This window comes from Arvicola amphibius, chromosome 12 (assembly GCF_903992535.2).
Source record: "Arvicola amphibius chromosome 12, mArvAmp1.2, whole genome shotgun sequence".
In the NCBI taxonomy this organism is placed as follows: Eukaryota; Metazoa; Chordata; class Mammalia; order Rodentia; family Cricetidae; genus Arvicola; species Arvicola amphibius.
This window is the reverse complement of record NC_052058.2, coordinates 35109027-35128286: the sequence shown is the minus strand read 5'-3', so window position 1 is coordinate 35128286 and position 19260 is coordinate 35109027. Positions and strand designations below refer to the sequence as shown.

Sequence of the window (19260 nt, the reverse complement as noted above, 5' to 3'; positions counted from 1 at the left end):
AACAGTTCTCCTGTGGGTTACCCCAATTCACTTTGAACCTCTTCTCTGATACACTGCCACTCTCTATCACATAAGACATACTACATGTGCAGAATGCATAGACACACATGGGCACGGATGGATGCACATTCACACATACATCTGCATGCTCAGGTCCTGAATAAGCAACATATGACCATACCACCAAGATGAGCTTTTTCTGAAAAGTGGCAGAAAGAAAGGGTGTTGGGCAGACGGGCAGCTATGACTTCACTTACTTGTGACTTTGGGCAAGTCATTTACCTTCTGAAGCCAGATCTCTTGAAAACATAGAAACATTTGAAGAACATGTCCCTGGACCACAGTTTATCAGCTTTCAAAAAGGCAAAGGAAGAGTGACAAAAAGAGAAGCCGATGAAGAGGACTCAGGCAATCTCTCTCTCACACACACACATACACAGACACACTACAGAAGAACTTCATACCAACTGAGTCAGGACACATCAAGGGACTTGTCTCTAGCCTTGTACAAGTTTACAAAGCAGTGCCCCCGACACATACCTTTTTAATCGTGTCTAACATGGATCTCCCTCCATTCCATGGCTTGGTAGACTTCCTTATGCAGTTAAGACTTGCCATACTGTGCCATTTCCGGTCCTCCAACTTCCTGTGGAAGGCGTTGGCCAGCATCAGAACACTGTCATACAGGTAGAGATTGGAGATCTGTAAAGAAAAAGAGAGTGAATCTCTTTCTTCCGATGCATTTCCAAAGAATGAGGTGAGGAGCAAAAGCCTGGGGTGGTGTGGAAAGCAAGAGTATCTTCTCCAGTTCTGTGAGCTTTGTGTGCATGGAACCTCTGGCTCCATGGTATTTTCTTTCTTTCTTTCTTTCTTTCTTTCTTTCTTTCTTTCTTTCTTTCTTTCTCTTCCTTCCTTCCTTCCTTCCTTCCTTCTTTCTTTCCTTCTTCCCTTCCTCCCTCCCTCCCTCCCTCCCTTTTTTTTATTTTAGCAGCACAACCTAAGAAATGGTTACATTAGGCTAAGAGAATACATAATCTCTCTCAGGAATAGAAGTAGGAGCACATCCACACAGCAACAAGGAAAAACAGTGTGATCAGCATGATGATTGAGGTTTGCAAGCAGGTATATCACCTGTTGAGATAACAGGACACAAAGCAGTATAAGATAAAGACGAATGTGCTAAGTGATGGCCTAATATGTGTAAAAGCATACAAGTATAAAGGATCAAAGTCTCCACAGAGGTCTTAAAGGCCACCAAACTTTTCTGTTAAGGACTAGATAGTAAAAACCAGGCTTTGAAGGTCCTGCAGTCTCATCTGACCACTGCTCAACACTGCTGTTAAAACCTGAAAGAATCAAGAGGTGACTCATAAGCAAATGCTCCTAATAGACAGTGTGCTAGATTCAGCCCAACGGCCATGGTTGGCTGACTTCTCCATCCATTCTGACAGTGCTAACAATATGATCGGAAAGGATTTAGAGGAGGCCACGATGCAGCCATGCAGAGCCATCTGGTATAAGCTAAGGAGAAGCAGTAGGGAAGAGCTGGAGAGATAGATGGTACTGATGAAGCTATGCACAGAAAGCCGGTGATTGAGCCTGGAAATAGGCAAGACCACCCCAGCCACTGATAGATCCAGAGTGACTAGGGGCCTGGATGATGGTACAGAAGTGAGGAAGTGGCAGAGATTCCTATGCCTGGTGGGCCGTGCCATCCTGGATGCATCCAGGATTTGTCAATTAGATTGGCCAATGTCATTGAAACTGACCCATACAGGAAACAGCTCCAGCACAGAGCTTGTGAGAGTTATGAGTGTGAGGAGCTGAGGAAGCCCTGAATGGATGTAAAGAAAACAACAATAATAACAAAAAAACAGATAAAGCCTGAAATAAATCTGTATTGTCAGAACACGCATAGCCATGTCAAGGACAAATGCATCAGGCTTGTGGGAAGTTGCCAAAGCCCTCCCCAAACAGGCCAGGCTTAGAATTGACCAAGCTTTCCTCTGGTTCAAGAGCAAATGTGGCAGTGTGTGTGCAAGTACAAGTGTTCACAAACTATTGACCAGTGTGTTCAAAACTAACAACTATAAGCCAGGCGGTGGTGGTGCACGCCTTTAATCCCAGCACTCGGGAGGCAGAGGCAGGTGGATCTCTGTGAGTTCGAGACCAGCCTGGTCTACAAGAGCTAGCTCCAGGACAGGCTCTACAGCTGCAGAGAAACCCTGTCTCGAAAAACAAAAAAAAAAAAAAAAAAAACTAACAACTATAGCTTCTTCCTCCCAGTGTTTACAGTCTGAGAGTCCCTTGCTTGCAGAGACCTTGTCCTCTGACTAGCTAACATCATAAATGCTGTACATAATAAATGCACTGGGGTTCTAGGTTGTTGTTGTAGGTGGTACCACTCCATCAGAGCCCCTGACCCCAGCTTTTCTGTACGTGTGCCTGCCCTTTCTTCATTCCCTCCTCATCTCAGGCAGGTTTCCATGGACATGGCAAATGAGAAACTGGAATACTGCTGTAAAGAGCAGCATCGATATGACAGAGCCAACCTCTTCATCAATCCAAGGATTGGAAGGGTTTGGCTCACCCCCTGGCTTTGGATGAGCTGGAAGACTGGGTGCCATAGTCTAAGGAAAGCTGAAGGAGCCCATCCATATGGAAGAGAGAAGCCTTGTTCTCAAGGAATTCTCCTCATAATACTTCATTCTCCAAGAAGACATCAAAGCACAAAGGAGAAGAGAAAAAGTAAAGAGATGTACTGTGTCTGCATGTGTGTGGTATGGGGGGAACATATACTCTTGGACAGGTTTGGGGTCCTTCATTGATATCTTGCATAATCAATCAGACAAACTGGGTCAAAGAGACCAATCTTTGCATCCCTAAGTAATAAGAAGCCTGTTAAAAATATTTCAGAAGAACATCACTGAATATAAATGGAGAGAAATAGGATGCAATGTTGACCTCACAGGACTCCTGAGAACAAACAGGCTCCTTGTAATACAAGAAGAGCCCCTGCTACTTCTACCTCATCATACACCCTTCCCTAACTACCCCAGGACCTCATGTATTATTATCTGTCATTAATCCTAACATGAAGTCACAGAATCAGATTCCTATATAAAAACTTGGACAGGATTCATCCCTCACAACTGAAGCTGAAGTCAGAAGTAGACCAAAGGAAAGAGATGTAGAACATCAAAAATGTCTGCTGTATTAGGCCTGTACAAGCTCAAACTAGCTAGCTCATCCTCTATAACACATCTAAACTGAGCTGATCACCTCCTCTGTGCCAGCCAATAATGAAAGTTTGGGTCTGTCTGCCACTGCGCTGTGTCCTTGCTGTGATTACGATGGATTTCATGACATAAGCGTGAAAACTGGATGGATACTAGAAAAATGATCAGAATGTACTCATACGATTGTTCCTGCTACCATAGCAGAGGTCCCAGCCCGAAGCTACATGCCAAGGTCATGGCTGTCACTCTTCAGATGGCTGAAGCACACAAATTTGACATCAAGCACTCTCACCACTGGGAACTTGTTCTTGTCCCATGGCGAAAGTGATAACAAGACTATGTCGCCAGCATTTCAAGCTTAGAGGAAGGTTTTCTCAATGAACAAGACCAGCTTCCTAACTCTACCAGCAAAACAGCCCCCAGGAGCACCTACCTCTGCAGGGTTGTGTTGATGTTTCTTCTCCACCTCTAGAATACAAACTTGTAAAGGAGATGCTCTTACAAGGGAATATGAGTCACCTATGAATTGGAATGGAGTTCGGGGTTTTATCATGTTATTTTGTTTTTGTTTCTCTTCTTCTTCTAAAAGGCTTTAACTAGAAGATGAGAGTCCTTGATGGTATGAAGATCTCTTCAGACATTCATGGACCACATCTGTGGACTCACTCCCACATCAGAGAGAAGTCTACAGTGCTGCTTCAGCTTGGGCCCGGCTGACACTCAGTAGACCCTCCTGTCCCCCAACGCTTCTAATCACAATAGATCAAGGCACTCAACAAATGTGGGAATGCCAAGAGGCCTGCAATGAAGAGGAAAGGCAGAACAGGAATCAGAAAGGCAAAAAAAGGCCTTTAGTTCTCCCACTATTATTCCTGCTTGGGAGAGTGAACAGAGTCTAGTTTAAAAGAGCAGTTTAGAGAAATGTTCTTTTCCAGGTATTGATAGACCTCCCCCTTCCACAGCCTTCTCTATGTTGACAGTTCACGGACATGTTGACCTGACTAAACTCCAAGCTCTTTGAGTACTTATCTCTGGAACATGTCACAAATAAGGACACACGTTTGGTGGGTATTCAGTGTTTGATTGGTAAATGCCCTGTGGATATACTCACACATAGATGGAAAGATGCTAGACAGACAGACAGATAGGAGTGGGTGGAAAAATAGATGGATGAGTGGGTGGATGGGTGGGAAGATGAATGAGTTGGTAGATAAAATACTAGGTGGGAGGATGATGAAAAATAATAAATGAATGAGTAGATGGATGAATAGATAAGACAGTTGAAATGGATGGATGGATGGATGGATGGATGGATGGATGGATGGATGGATGGGTGGATGGATAGATGGATGGGTGGATGGATGGATGGATGGATGGATAGATGGATGGGTGGATGGATGGATGAATGGATGGTGGGCATATGATATAGGACGGAGGTTGGGAGTGGGAGGATATATTGGCTATCAGATGAATGGATGGGTCTTTTTTATTAAGAATGCACATACTAATGCTTCATCTATATTCTTCAAATATAAAGCATTAGGAGAAAAAGATGTTCTGCTTCCAACTTTGGGAGGGAACTTCCTTCATTTGTTTCTCATTAAGAACCTACTAAAATAACCTATTGATCACATCCCTTACTGCTAGCCGTACCTACTTTACTTGTATACCTTCTCCTGTGCAGAGGTCTCAGGACTCTGCCCAGCCCTGGGCAGAAACTGACATTCCAATATTGGTCTGTGTATCTACCATCTATTTTCCAACCTTGACACACACACTTCTGTGATCTACTTTATCAGAATTCAGTAGAGGGTTCATGTTAGGGATACAGAGAGCTGGAAGGCCCTGCCCTCACAGAGAAGCAGTTTTTGTGCATAAGGAGCCAGAGAAGATGGTAGAAATGTAGACTATGCTCAGAGCGCTCTTCAGATGCTGGGAAGTGAAGAGGAGGTTTCCCTCAAGGCAGGTTACCAGTGCCACTCATGCCTAGGAGAGCTTGGAAGCAGAGAGACTTCCAGTTACACATATACTCACCCATAGGAAATGAAGGGCCAACAGCAGCTCAGGCTAGTGCTAGAGTCCGCAAAACAGAGATTTCCTCAGCCAAGGGAAAACAAGCATAGCATCCTCAAAGCCATGCTTGAGTGGGTTCAGGGAAATGACTGGTCTAGGGACAGTCACTGTAGCACAAAGTGACAGGAACCAGTAAATCATTCCAGATGAGGGTAAATTTGAGATTCACAGAGGTCACACAGATCACAGCCTCAGACATGACAGAGACATGGTGGCCAAACAAAAAAAAATCTAGAACCAAGTCAGAGTAGTAATAAGGGTGCACTTGGAATGGGGGAAAGACGGACTCAGACAAAAGCCCAAGGTCTTTGGGGAACCTGGTGCTCTATTCTAAATGGGCAGGAAGCTTCTGGGGATGAACTATGTTCATTTAGCCACTCAATGGATATATGCCACGCTCGTCTTCCAGTTGTGATTGTGCATTACAGCTCTCAGGCTGCTGAATGGACAGTTCGAAGGCTGACAGAATCATCAACAGGTTTGGATGCATGTTAACCTGGGCCAGATCTGGTCACCGCCTGACCCTCACTGCTCGTGTCTACAGCACTGCATGAATGAGAGTGGCTGACACTCAATAAATGTTCACAGAATTAAATCTTTTCTCATACTCACTTGCTGGGTGACATCCAACAATTTAATGCTCATAGATCTGTCTTGATAACAACAAAGTACAATGTGATCTGTGTAGGACTCAGCCAGCCAAGTTAAGCTTAATAGAAACAGACCACCCAAAGGAAGTTCCTAACTTCCAACCACTATCACCTGCCGGTGTAGGACTCAGCCATAGATAGGTTTAATGGAGGCCTGAGTCTCAGTTGTTTACCCTGAAGCAATACCTGGTTGTAGGAAGAACCACAAACTGGGATTACCTGAGCACCACCCAAGAACAGATAATCCAAAGGAAATGCCTGATGTTCCAACCATTGTAGATGGGATCACCTGCCAGCACACAGTCACCAGGACATCCCTAGACATAAGTCAGCCAATCTTAGAAATCTCTCACCTCCACCTTTCCTATTATAAAAACCCAGCTTTCTCTGAGCTCGGGGCTCTTCGATTATTCCAACACATTAGACACACGGAGAGACCGAGTTTGCAAGCTTGTATAAGATAAAGGCTCTTTGCTTTTACATACGGGACTCAGTCTCCTTGTTGGTTTTGAGGGGACTTTGTGGATCTGGGCAGAACAATCTGGACTCATGGAGAAGTGCAATGTGAAATCCATGGTTACTCGCCCATGAAATGCAGATGGTAATAACCCTGTGCACACAGCCTCCTTCTAAGATCTTTCTATGTATATTCATTCTTAGCAGCAGCAGAGACAGAAAAACATGGAAAGGCAAGTGAAGGCCCTAGGCAGGCTCCTGATTTCAATTCAGGTCAGGCCCAGGGTGTCCTCAGTATCTGCAGCCCAGCAGTGATCTGTTACACAGATTATGGGGATGTGGACCATGGAAAACTAACTTCTGTTTGCTAGCATCTTCTTCCTTGAGGCTCCCTGGCCATACCTCTTTTCAAAGGCTGGGGGAGGGGCTACATCTGACTCCTGTAGCTTACAGGGCAGAAAACTAGGCAAAGATCAGCTCTGGTCAGTAAGTCCACCTGTGTCTGCTCACCTGGACCTGCCAACATGTCCTGACCTCCTCCTAGCAGCACACCCATATCTGTCGTGGTGCCAACGCCTCAGACAGGCTTCTCAGGGATGAATGCCCTAGGCCATTCTGTGAGGCAAAGACCACTTCTCTGTCTCTGGTGTTTCATGGATGGACTAGTAAGAGAAGGTCCAGAGCATACAGATGGAGATAGAGGACTCTCTGGTGGGCTATAGACTGCTTTGAGCAGGTTCCCAAAAGGGAAGCATCATAGCACTTCATGAAGAAGCTTAATGGCTCAGAGACCCTTCAACATAAATGCCACAGGTATGGGGAACCTGAGAAAACAAGGGTCAGCAGAAACCCAGTACCTATAGGAATCACCATGTCCTATATTCTGCCACACAGAACCTTCTCCAGCCTCAGACCAGTGGATGTAATTTTAAATAACCATTTAAAATGGTCACTATACTGTCCGCTGACATAGTATGGTTCAGGCCCCTTCATTTCTTCCTCAGGAGATGGTAGATGTTGGTCCCCTTGTCCCTCAGCCCCAGGCCTTCTTGCTACACTCTGCCTAGCTGATCCTTTACGAACATCCTATCACATGGCAACTCCAAGGGTCATGCCCTGGTGGGTCCCCCTCCAATTTCACCCCATACATCAGCCATGATTTTCCTAGGACCCATTGCATGTGACATTCTCTCCAATAAAAATATAAACACGATTCCCAATTTTAAGGTGTTTGGGAGAACACACCATGAAGATGTTTGTGAAGTGTCTGACTTAAGCATTCCGCACAGCTGCTTCGATAGATTTCTCTGAGTTAATGAAAGTCCAATAGATCATTCTAAAACTATTCTAAGAAATAAAGGAGCTACGAAGTTATTTTCACAAAGGATGCCTCTTCTTAGCGATGAGGCATGATGGACAGAGGCTATACCAAGGAAGGTGCGGGAGCTCCAGATGGGTAGCCTCCACCCCCATTGCTTGTCACAACCCATGGCAGGGTTTTCATGAGATATGATGGAAGATACAAATTTCTGATTTCCTTTATCTGTACTGAAACTTGGTTCTGAGAAAGGAAACCAGAAATGTAGGAGACATATCCAGGAAGCAGATAAAAGAACTCAGCCATGATCCCTATGGGGTCCATAACTCTTGAAAAACCCAAAAGGACCTGCTTGACCACCGGAGAATTAGAGACCAATTACATGAAGTTAACTAAGGCCCAAAGATGAAAGAAATATCGATGCTATTTTTTTTCGTAGGCATTAGCACAGAATTCCCAATACATGAGTAGCTAGGTTTAATTTGGGAACATACCTGTGTCAGCAGGAACAAAGGCCACTAGAAAGATTGTTAAATTGATCTTCATGAAAAAAATAAGAATTTACTTAAATAGTCAAGGCCCAGAGGAACAAACAGAGGAAAGATAAGGGGTCCGGCTTGAAGGGGAGAGAATAGAGCACAGGGGAAGAAGGAACAGTGTTTGGAAATCAGAAGTATTCCTGAGAAGGATCGACACTGAAGCAATGGCAAAGCCACTCTCTCAGCCAGTGGTGACACTAGCTTGGCCTCCACACTGCTCTTGCAGAATAGCACGGAGCCATCACTCTTCCAGGGAGTGGAACTCCCACACTGAGGTACTGTCACAGTCAGTGTCTCCTGAGGATCTAGTTCCGGGCTCCTAGGGTACCTCCTTCCTATGTCCCGACCTAACCTCACTCATGGAGCACTCCAGCCTGTTGGTGAGGGCTCGACCCTGACAACCAAATCGCCTTCCCATGGCCCTACGACCAAATCCCCTGGGAACTGGGTTTCAATATTGGCATTTTAAGAGAACACATCATTGAGATCACAGTAAGCAGCTTGTCCAGGTATGGATGTCTCACACTAATGGAACCAGGAAAGGAGACATTTCCCACCCAGACACCAACAAGGGAGGGTGTAGGCGACCTGTTTACTTTCTACTGAAAAGATTGGGACCTGAGGCCATGCCACATAGGGTCTGTCCTAAAATATGCTGATACCCCCAGACAGGCCTTGCATGTAAGCCCATGTGGATGCCAGCAGGCTGAGTCCTTTGCCACCTCTACTGGTTGGGAAAGGAGGGGCTCGAACAGGTCAGGATAATGTGTGTGCCACACCATGCAGCCAGACTGTCTGCCTCCTGGCGCTTGGTGCTTGTCTTCTTAGTAACTCTGAGATTCTAGGCAAGACTTATTAGGGTACTCCAGCTGTGTCCCCGTCATGCTCTAGGAATAGATGGTTGTCTATTGCATTATCAGGGTGAGAATCATTCTTGAAGGAAGAGGAAGATGAATGGCAGGCCAAGGTCAGAGTCACACAAGCCAGCAGAAATCTCTCGCGGGCCCATTATCCTCACAATCCAGAGCGCTGGGAATGCAAGATTTTCATTAAGCATGGCCACATTTCCTCCAGGCTCCTAAAGAGCCCAGTGGTCTCTTTCCCCTATCATTAATCAAGCAAAGTGGGCTGTTCGTGGAGACATCATAGAGATAAACGGCAGGCACTGACCTCTGACCAAATCTGCAGATGGACTCCGGCTGGCCAGCAATGTCAGAAAAGCAGTGGACAGAGGGTCCAGCTGGGAGGGCAATCTGACATCCAGATGCCCCAGCATGAACAATCTATCCCCAGGCAAAGCCTCTGTGCCAAACTTCTGCAAGCCCACCTGTCTTGAGAGGTCACTGCGGCCAGATCAGAGGATAGAGCAGATGGTAGCCCAGGGTCAGGGATGGGAGGAGGCGCTGTACACCACTGAATCAGAAGAGAGAAGATGAAGGAGCATCTGTCTCCACACAAGCCTCTCTCGGCTCCAAACATACATGTGGACACCTGCTGCCAGAGCAGTAAGCAGCTGGACCCGCAGAGACTACCTATGCGCGTGATTCACAAAGCCTTCCCCACTGCCCTTGCCCAGTTGCCAGCTGGAGTCTTTACCATTAAGTAAGGCACTGGAAGTGACATGAAATCTTAGGTAGCTGGGATGGAAGCCTGGGGAGTGTGTCAGAGGAAAAGCTCCTCTTACCAGATTGACAGAGACCTATGACAAGTGGAAAGACTGGAAGCTTCTAGGAAATGGGGGCTAGCGGGTCTGTGATGTACTTTAGCAACTTGAATGCCAGAGGGAGGGGCGATGCTGTCAGGCTATCCCACAACTTTTAAGTACACAGAGATGTAAAAATTCCAATCGGAGAGCACATTTTATGACAATATCATATTGGCCCCCCACAGCTTAGATCAGACTGCATCATGACCAGACAGGCAGTTCATAATAGCCCACCACACTCTGGAAGCACATTTGAATGCATGGGGTGCCAATGGGATAATGCTTCTGCTAGTTCAATTACAAGCTAATATCACTGGGAGAGGCAGTTCTAATGACAGAGCACAATAGCAAGTCTTCCCTGAGCAAGGCTGCCTGGGAAATCTTAGCAAATTCTCAGGGTTCTGAGGGACTGGTTATCACTTTTATTACTGGCTGAGTCAGCCAAGCCCTAAACTAACTTGTCAAGAAAACAAAAACGAGAAACACCCAAGTCAGGCAGTGCTTTGTAGGGAAGAATAAACAAGAGCACACAGGCAAGTGTAATGCCTTTTGAAGTCGCTGGAAGCCACTTACTTAGGTATTTTTCTTCCAAGGGACTTTCTCTGTACTAAATAGCAACCAAATTGATTTGCTGCAATAGTACTTGGTTGGCTTTTCAAAACAGAAATCCCGGACCACAAGGCTAAGAGAGGAAGACAGAGTCTCTGAGACCAGTTCACTTCGGTAGAGAAACCTGGAGATGGATGACCTTGCAATAATGCCCTATGCTTTTACAATCCTTGGATTCTTAGGATCATCGTCCCAAGGGCAGCCATCTGGGGAAGGAACTAAAACGGACTTGGGAGCTCCATTTCCAGGGGGATTTTCATTAATTTCATCAAGACAAAGTTAATAATCCATGACAGCACTTTTTTTCTTTAGTTGGTTGTTCTAAGCATGTTAGAGTCTTTTCGATAAATCTCACAGCTAGCGGCTAGTAGAAATTAGTTTGCCTTCTACACTGTCATTAGGAAGGAAAGAAGTGGTAATAGTTTCTGAGAAAACTTGAAGCGAATGGCTTGTAAATGAGATGAATCTACAAGCTTCCCAAGTGTTGGGCAGAGGAGTAAATAAATCCACTCTCCCCTCCCATCATAGCCCCACAGAAGAATGTAGATACAACAGACAAAGAGAGAAACAGAGAGAGAGAGAAAGAGAGAGAGATCCTTCTTTAATAAAGTGCTTTACTTATCTCTCTATAAAGAGGCTTCTAAAGACCATTTAACTTGGGTCTCGAGTCCCAGGTTATTAGCAGAGTCATCCCATATATTCTTATTGATGGCCTTCAGGGTCTTTCATGGAGAGCTAAATGGATTTAAAACATGCTCTGTCTTCCTCAGACAAGGCAGCTGAATGAGGGATGTGGGCAGTGAGAAGCACAAAGCTTCTGATCCGGGACTGGAGGGGATGTAACTGCTCTCCTATACAAGGTGATGTTTTCAGCTACCCAAATACAGGTATGTGGGCATCTTCAGCCTTTCTGTGGACACTTATATTATACTGGCCACCTCTCCCATACTGATGGCTTTCCTAACAGATCAGTCCTGTTCTACACAATTTCCACAAGTTCTCTCATTTACTTTTGATAATTATTCTTTACGGTAGCAGATTTTCATGTCTTGGATTGACAATGCAAGAAACAGAGGCACAGAATAACAAATGAATATTAATTGACTAAACAGTAATGGTGGTGTTGGTGGCACAACTGCCATAAACAGGTCTCTATGATTTTGTTCTTTATTTTTTCTCCTTATGTGATACCTGTGTCTCAGAAAGAACAAGGACAGGGAGGGGCCCTGAAGTGTGCAGCTCAGAGCCTTTGTTACAAGTGTGGGTAATCACCACTTTAGTATGCCATCAACTGAACTTCCCTCTCATCCCCCCAAAACCCCCTTTCTCTCTTCCAGAAAGCAGGCTCTTTGTACCTAGCAGGTCTGAACTCCTTACAGGTACCAACTCCTAGCAAGGAGAGCCATTGTGAACTTTGACAAGTGTAGACCTCTTTCCTCTGCCACATCCTGTACTGCCCCTGTCTGTATGACTGAAAGTGACCCTCCTTTGGGGAAAACTGAAGTAGTTCACTTAATGAAAACTGGAAAATAGGCACAGGGATAGGAAGTAGGAAAGGGACCAGGATGACATAGGCTGGAGATGAATAAAACACATCAAGGGAACGGGAACCTGGGAAATCATCAAGGGAAGGAGAGACATGAACTTAGGTCCAGCCAGCAAAAACATTCCCCTCTCCCCCTGACAGAGTGGGGACACTCATACAGCCCGGCCCCTTGTCCAACTTCGCACGTATCAACATGGAAAGGGAGAATAAGCAGACATGCTTCCAGTGATAGGGGCTCACTTGACCCTTGTCACCTCTTCCATTTTCCAGGAAAAAGAAGGCAAAACAAAATTATACTATAGGCCTTTCTAGCCCACAGCTCGAAGTCTCTAGTTCATGGCTCTGTTGAGGACCAATGCTTCAGTCTCTTAAGCAAATCCTCACCACCTCGGAAAATCTTAGCTGTTCTATCATGCCAATTTAGCCAATGTGCTCTCTGGCACAGTGGGCACCAAGGGAGGAAAGGCGCCCCAACTGTAACCAGTGTCACCTGTGTTTCCTGCCCATTGAGAACTAGTTTCTCATGTGTAACATCTACAAGATGTTTTTCTTCTTCCTCTGACAACATAAGATTATAAAGTTGGATTCTATGCTTTCACTAATAAAATATTTCTGGAGCCCACCCAAGATTCCCATGGTCCCCTCTCCATTATGAAGACCCTCTGATGTGGAGACACCAAAAGGTCCTTAGAAAGGCTGACACTCATGGGCAGACACAGCTAGCACTGATCCAAACTCCTGATTAAAGATCATCAAGTGTTCTTGTTCATCATATTCCAAATGTTGATGTGGATGCAGGGAAACCAGTGGGCACTAGCCACACTAGCTTCCTGTTTTCAAAGATCTACACAGCAAAGTATCTGTACACAGAATACCTATCTACTATGCCAAGGCCACAAGGCTAGAAGATGAAGACCACACATATACCAAGACAATGACTGAAGTACGAACAAAATGTTTACACCCCTGTTTAGGAAGAGGTACAGCAACAGGCGATGCTCTAAACCTGTTCTCTGGCCTTTTTGCTTGGAGGAGATCATGCAAATGTGCCAAGACTGTGCCAAATGTTTTAAAAGCATGGTGTCTGTGTAAGTGACTTCTTACAAGGAAAAACTCAAGGAAGTCTCCATCTCCAGCCCTGCCACAAAGCACTCAGAATAGAGGCCTAAGAGACAGCAATCTATCCTACCCCAATCATGTAACTTTTAAATACCAGAGGTAACCTGTGAGTTAATCAGGCCTTGCCTGCTGGTACCAGGATTAATTACCACTAATGCTACTATGAGGTACTTGTGTCCAGCTGACTGGTTTCCATTTCAGCAAATTATAGCATTTTAGTCATTAAAGTGGGTGGGTAACTGTGTTCAGCTAGAGCCTAGCAGGCCCAGCATGTCTCCTGTCTCAGACCAAGGGTGTGGTAGGTGACCCCTGCATGGAGGAGACATGTGCACTGACCTGCAGCATTTGGAGGTAGCCTTCCTGTGGATCACAGAGCAGGGAAGAGATACGATGGTTGTTCCTCATGCATTTCTGGTTGTCCTTCGCAGATGGGAAGATTTGCCGGACCACGGTCATCCTGCCAAGGGCACTGTGGACCAGATCCAGGATCTCGGGGTCACTGATTTCCTGAAGAAATAACCAGATCCATGCTTATACCCTCATGAATAAAAAAGCCACTAGGAGGCATCCGGGCCAAAAGCCCAAACAGTTAATGCTGAAGACATCAAAGGATTAGGCCCAGGCTCTACAATTCATTAGCTGATTCTTTACATAAAATACTTACCATCCTTTAGGTCCAAACAGCATTACTGAACATTCCCTCCGAGAGAGGTCTGGTCTATAGTGTCACCAAGGTATAGGAGAGGTCAAATATAATCCTTTACTGTGGAGCAAACTGATTCTGCTAGATCTTGGCACACCAGGTGTTTTACATGCATTCTTTAATGCCATACTCAAAAAGCAACTCTAGAAATTCGATGAGGGGGATCCAATTATTATGACATTTCATCCTCAAGCTTAGGAATTGAAAAGGGAGCTGCTTATAGGCAGACCACTCCAAAAGAGGCTTCTACAAGAAATCAGCCTTAAACTGAGCCAAAGAATGAACAAAGGTAAAGAAAGTGTATGTGTATGTCTGTCTGTCTGTGTCTGTGCACATGTGTGTGCATGCGTGCATGTGTATGAGTGTGTGCTTGTGCTGAGGGCAAAGTGCAGCTGGGAACCTGGTGCTATAAAGGCTACAGCAAGTAGATAGACTTGGCTCCATGTAGAAGTATCAATGGAGGAGAGGCAGATGGAACAACAGGGTCCATCCATTCCACTTCAAACAAACAACGACAGCAACAGAGAAAGCAGGCATTTTCCATAGCAGTAGCAATGAGCTTGAAAAAATTTAGGGAAAAAATATGCTATAATCAAAATGGCCTTTTTGAAAATTTCTGGTTGTTTTCTGGAGCAAGGATTGGGGAGGAACAAACAGAGGAGGCAGAGGCAGAGAGGCGAGGACAAGGCTTCATGGCTGGGCCCACAGCTGAACTACAAACAAAGACATGGAAACCAGTATTCACCCAGTGTTCCAGAAGTGGAGCAGGCAGACTAAGGACATCCCAGGCTCACTGTCTCTGAGAAATTACTACATCAATGCTTGGCTCCAAGTCAACATTTTAACTAAAATTAGTGGTATTTTAAAATAATCTTTAAATCTTCCTCTTACAGATGAGCCATTCTAGTTTTGAGACCCTGTGGCAGTACAAATGCAGCCAGCCAGGCAGGAAATTAGTGGTTGGGATTTCAAAATCATTTAAATGAGAGCATAACATTTTAAGGGCTAAGGCGCTAAATCAAGCATTTAGGGTCTGTCTTGGGTTTGCCGCTGTGGATCTGTGGAACCCGGTCAGTTGACAGCACTTGCTAGATTGGGAGGAACAAAGCACAAAGATCCACCTGCTCTTAGTGTCGGTTCCGAAGTGTACTGACCTAACTGATCTCAAAGAAGTCAAAATGCTATTTAGCGTGAATCTAGACCCATGCCACCGAAATTTAGATTCATGATGGATTGGGACCAAGAGGGAATCAGAAGTGAAGAAATCGGTCAGAAGGGACAGTCCCTGTACACAGAGAGCTTCAAAGTGGGCAGAATGCATGCGCACTCGGTTCTCTTCTAGCAGCCCTGAGACTAAGGTCCTTCCAAGATCATTGGCTAGAGGATGAGAGAAATCACAGCCTAATCTCAAAGGGATGAGGGATGTAAGAAAGAGGAACAAGTAGGCCGTTGACTTTGCCTAAACTAGAAGCAGAGAGGACTTGGGGAGGAAATTTCCTATCTAGAAAATGCATGATACTAGCCAGGCACAGGGGCTCGCGCTTACCATCCCAGCATTAGGGAGATTGAGGGAGAAGAGTTGCTGCAAGTTCAAGGCCATCCTGGGCTACCTGTTCAATTATGGGCCAGCCTGGCCTAGAGTGAGATTCTACAAACAAACAAACAAATCAGCAGAAGGGCAGAAATGAGGAACGCAGGTGTCATGAACTACAAAAGTGGAATTGTGAATAAAGGTGTCAGAGACAACACAACTGCAAATCAAAAAAAAATGTGTTTCATGCCATTTATTTTTCCCACATATTTTTGATAGAAAAATGCAACTATAGAGGCAACAGCTATTTTATAAAAAAATCCTTTTACTAAGCTTCTCCTGCTTCTTCAACCGCCAGGAGGACAAGCAGAAATACCCAGTTCTTACCACCATACTCTAGGCACATTTTGGAAATTTTTTATGGGTTTGACCTACATGGTGGCCCAGTACTTTCGAGGCCAACTGGCTGCTTCACCTATAGTGAGTAGCTAAGTCATACTGTGCTATGGCCTGTGGTGGGTACTCAATGCTTGCCCCATCGGCCCTGATTTGCCAACACTTCCTCTTCCATTATGCCTGCCCAGGACCTCATAAAGACTTGGCACAGTCTTATGGCAACCTAATAGCTTCCATATGCCTCCCTGGCAGTGGGGATCGGCTGGAACCTTGTATACTTTCCCGTAATCTCTCACCCAGTTCTGCTCCACTGGTCATGGCTCACAGCATGGTTCTGTGACTCCTATCCCACTCCCTGTGCTTCTAGACTATCCTTCTTGTCCAATCCGGAGATATCTGCAAGGAAGACCTGGGAGTCCACTCAGTTATTTACAGACAGCTAAAAGGGTTGAATTCCGTCCTTGCCCTAATTCTGAATATAGATGAGCAGTTCATTCCAGCAGCTGCACGCCAGGATCTACTCCTGTCCTCCTAGCCCTGATGTTACCAGAATGTATGCTAATGTCCCAGTGTAAGAGACCCCAAACTCCAGTCTTCCTGTACAGAGGGAAATATAAGCAGCCAATTTAAATGGGCAGGTGGGAGGGCAAACTCCCCTTGTCCCAGTTCAGCACATATTCATAGTGCTGCTGATGAAGGGAAGCAGCAGGGCAACATGCAAGCAGCACTGTGGAATAAACTAGGAGAGGAGAAAGGAAAAAAAGCAATATATCATATGATGCTCGCAGGAGTTCAAAGGATCAAAACAGGCTTGAATTTTTTTATATTGTAAGTTATAATTTTCACTGTGAGATATGCCTAATCGATTTGTACATTAAATATGAACAACAAAATGAATTCACTGTATCTTCGATCAAACTAAGAAGTAAAATGATGCCCACATCTTAGCTGAATGGTTTCTCATGCCCACTCCTTCCGTCTAGCCACAAGCAGCATCTGTCATGTAAGAGCCTAGATTCCATGGAGCTTAGGCTTGTATATGTTGCGCAATATGGATGCTTTTGATCGTGTTTTAACATCATGTTTTTAATACGCTGTTGTACCTTAGAGTCATCTGGGAGCTCGGTAACTGTACAGGAAACCAGCCCTAATACACCTCAAGTAGCAAACACTCTGGGCTCTCCATGAGCACTCTAAATAATACCCCAATAGTCACCAGCTTGTTCATGGGATGGAGAGATGGCTCAGTGCTTAGAAGCCAGAACCCATGTGGAGACTTGTAACCATCTGTAACTCCAGATCCGGTGACCCCAATTCCCTTGTCTGGACCTGAAGATACTGCAAGCACATGGTGCACATACATACATGTAGGCAAAACACACACGAAGTAGAAATAAATAATTATTTAAAAATGAAACAACTAGCCAAACATTAGAGTTCTGACATTTATCCATGGCGATGGGAGTGGCTCTGATTTAATTTTTCAAAGGTGTGCGTGACAATACTATATGACAAAGTCATCATTTATTCATTCATTGTTGATAATGTTTAGGATGCTTCATTTGTTGGCGTCTATGAACAATTTCCTATGCACCTTCATGCACTTATGCAAGAATCTCTCTTGTATATATCATATACCTAGGATTATAGAATCCTGATAAGAAAATAGGAAGGAGACTGGAGAGATGGCTTAGAAGTTAAGAGTACTGGCTGCTCGTCCAGAGAAGCTGGGTTCAAATTCCCAGCACCCACATAGTGGCTCACTGTATGTAACTTCAGCTCCAGGAAATCTAAATCCACTTCTGGTCTCCCTAGGCACCTAATGCAATGGGTATACAGACATTCATTACATGCAGACAAAAATTCAAACAAAGAAAATAAATATAACTTTTTAAAAAAGAATAGGAGGAACATGCTCAAATTTATTAGAAAGTATCAAATTCCTAATGGAGTTGTACCAATTTATAATCATGTATGGCAAAGGAGCATTAGTCTTGCCTACTTGCCCACACCTTATATACTATATGACTTCCTAAGATATGCCAGTCTCATGCACACCTTATATATTATATGACTTCCTAAGATATGCCAGTCTCATGAGTATGGATTGGAATAATGCTTGGGTTTGTTTTTGCTATTTTAATTCTTAATATGGTTGAGTATCTCTCATGCATTTCTGAATCATTTATGTCTTTTTTCCTGTATTTGTGGTTTGTTAAATTTCCATTGGGCAAATTTCTTGCATAGTGATTTATGGTTCTCTTGTTTTTAAATTTATTCTAAATAAGGTTTGTCATGTGCTACCAACATTTTTCTCCAAGGAGAGGGATGTTTGGGTCAGGCTTTAAACCCTTCTAAGCTTAGGCCTAGACAGCCTTGCTCTGTGGGCACTGTGCATACCTGCTTTACAAGGCATTGCTATACAGTTGCTGGTGTCAAATATCTGTTGGCAGGTCCATTAGATCAGGACTTTGTTTATTCTTGAATTCTGTCTGTGTTTTCTTGACATATTTTAAAGATTTGTTATTAGTTATATACAAGATTATAAGTCTAGCTCCCTGTTGAGCTGGTGGTTTTATTAGTATTTAAATATCCTCTTTATATCTAAGAATGCATCTTGCCTTACAGTTTCCTGTGTCTGTGGTTACTATAGCTATACTATTTGTAGAAAGGTTATTTATCCACGTTTTTCATAGCCTTATTTTCCTTTTATTTTTATCTGCCTCATGTTTGAGTGATGTGGGAATCCCATCTGTGTGCTATGATTACCATTAACGAATAAAGACACTGCCTTGGCCTGTTGATAGGGCAGAACTAAGGAAGGTGGAGAGGGAGACACTATGGAACAGCCAGAGTCAGACATGCTGAAACTTTGCTGGTAAGCCACCGCCACGTAGCAATGTACAGATTAATATAAATGGGCTAAATTGATATAAGAGTTAGCCAATAAGAAGCTAGAGCTAATGGGTTAAGCAGTGATTTAATTAATACAATTTCTGTGTGGTTATTTCAGGGCTGAGCAGGCAAGAATGACCAAACGGCCTTTCTCCTTGCAACATCTAAGTTGGAATACGTGTAAATAAAATACACTAGAAATATTCATACCTGTACCTGAGATGTAAGTAGAAATTATAATCATTTATACTGATTATGATTATTTACTATTTGGATTTATTTCTATCATATTATTTGCTTTATAAATTTTGCTCTTTGTTACCATTTTTCCAAACTTGTAATGATTTTTTTACTATTTCCAATTATTTATGTTTTAGAAAATTAGATTTTTATATTAGTTTTTATTATTTTTCTTATCTATTTTAATAAATATACTTAGGTGTGAAACTGTTCGGTATTTACTTTTCTTCCTTGGTGCTTA

The 19260-nt window shown here is 44.1% G+C and overlaps 1 protein-coding gene across 1 annotated transcript in view; it reads right to left on the bottom strand.

Moving 5' to 3' along the window:
- Grid1 (glutamate ionotropic receptor delta type subunit 1) overlaps positions 1–19260 on the bottom strand; it is a 729852-nt gene that overhangs the window by 232961 nt on the left and 477631 nt on the right. Inside the window, exons 6-7 of the mRNA XM_038349621.1 lie at positions 13591–13761; positions 541–702 (exon numbers count right to left, since the gene is read on the bottom strand). Of these exons, the coding sequence (XP_038205549.1) occupies positions 541–702; positions 13591–13761 (333 nt within the window). The remainder of the gene's footprint in view (positions 1–540; positions 703–13590; positions 13762–19260) is intronic.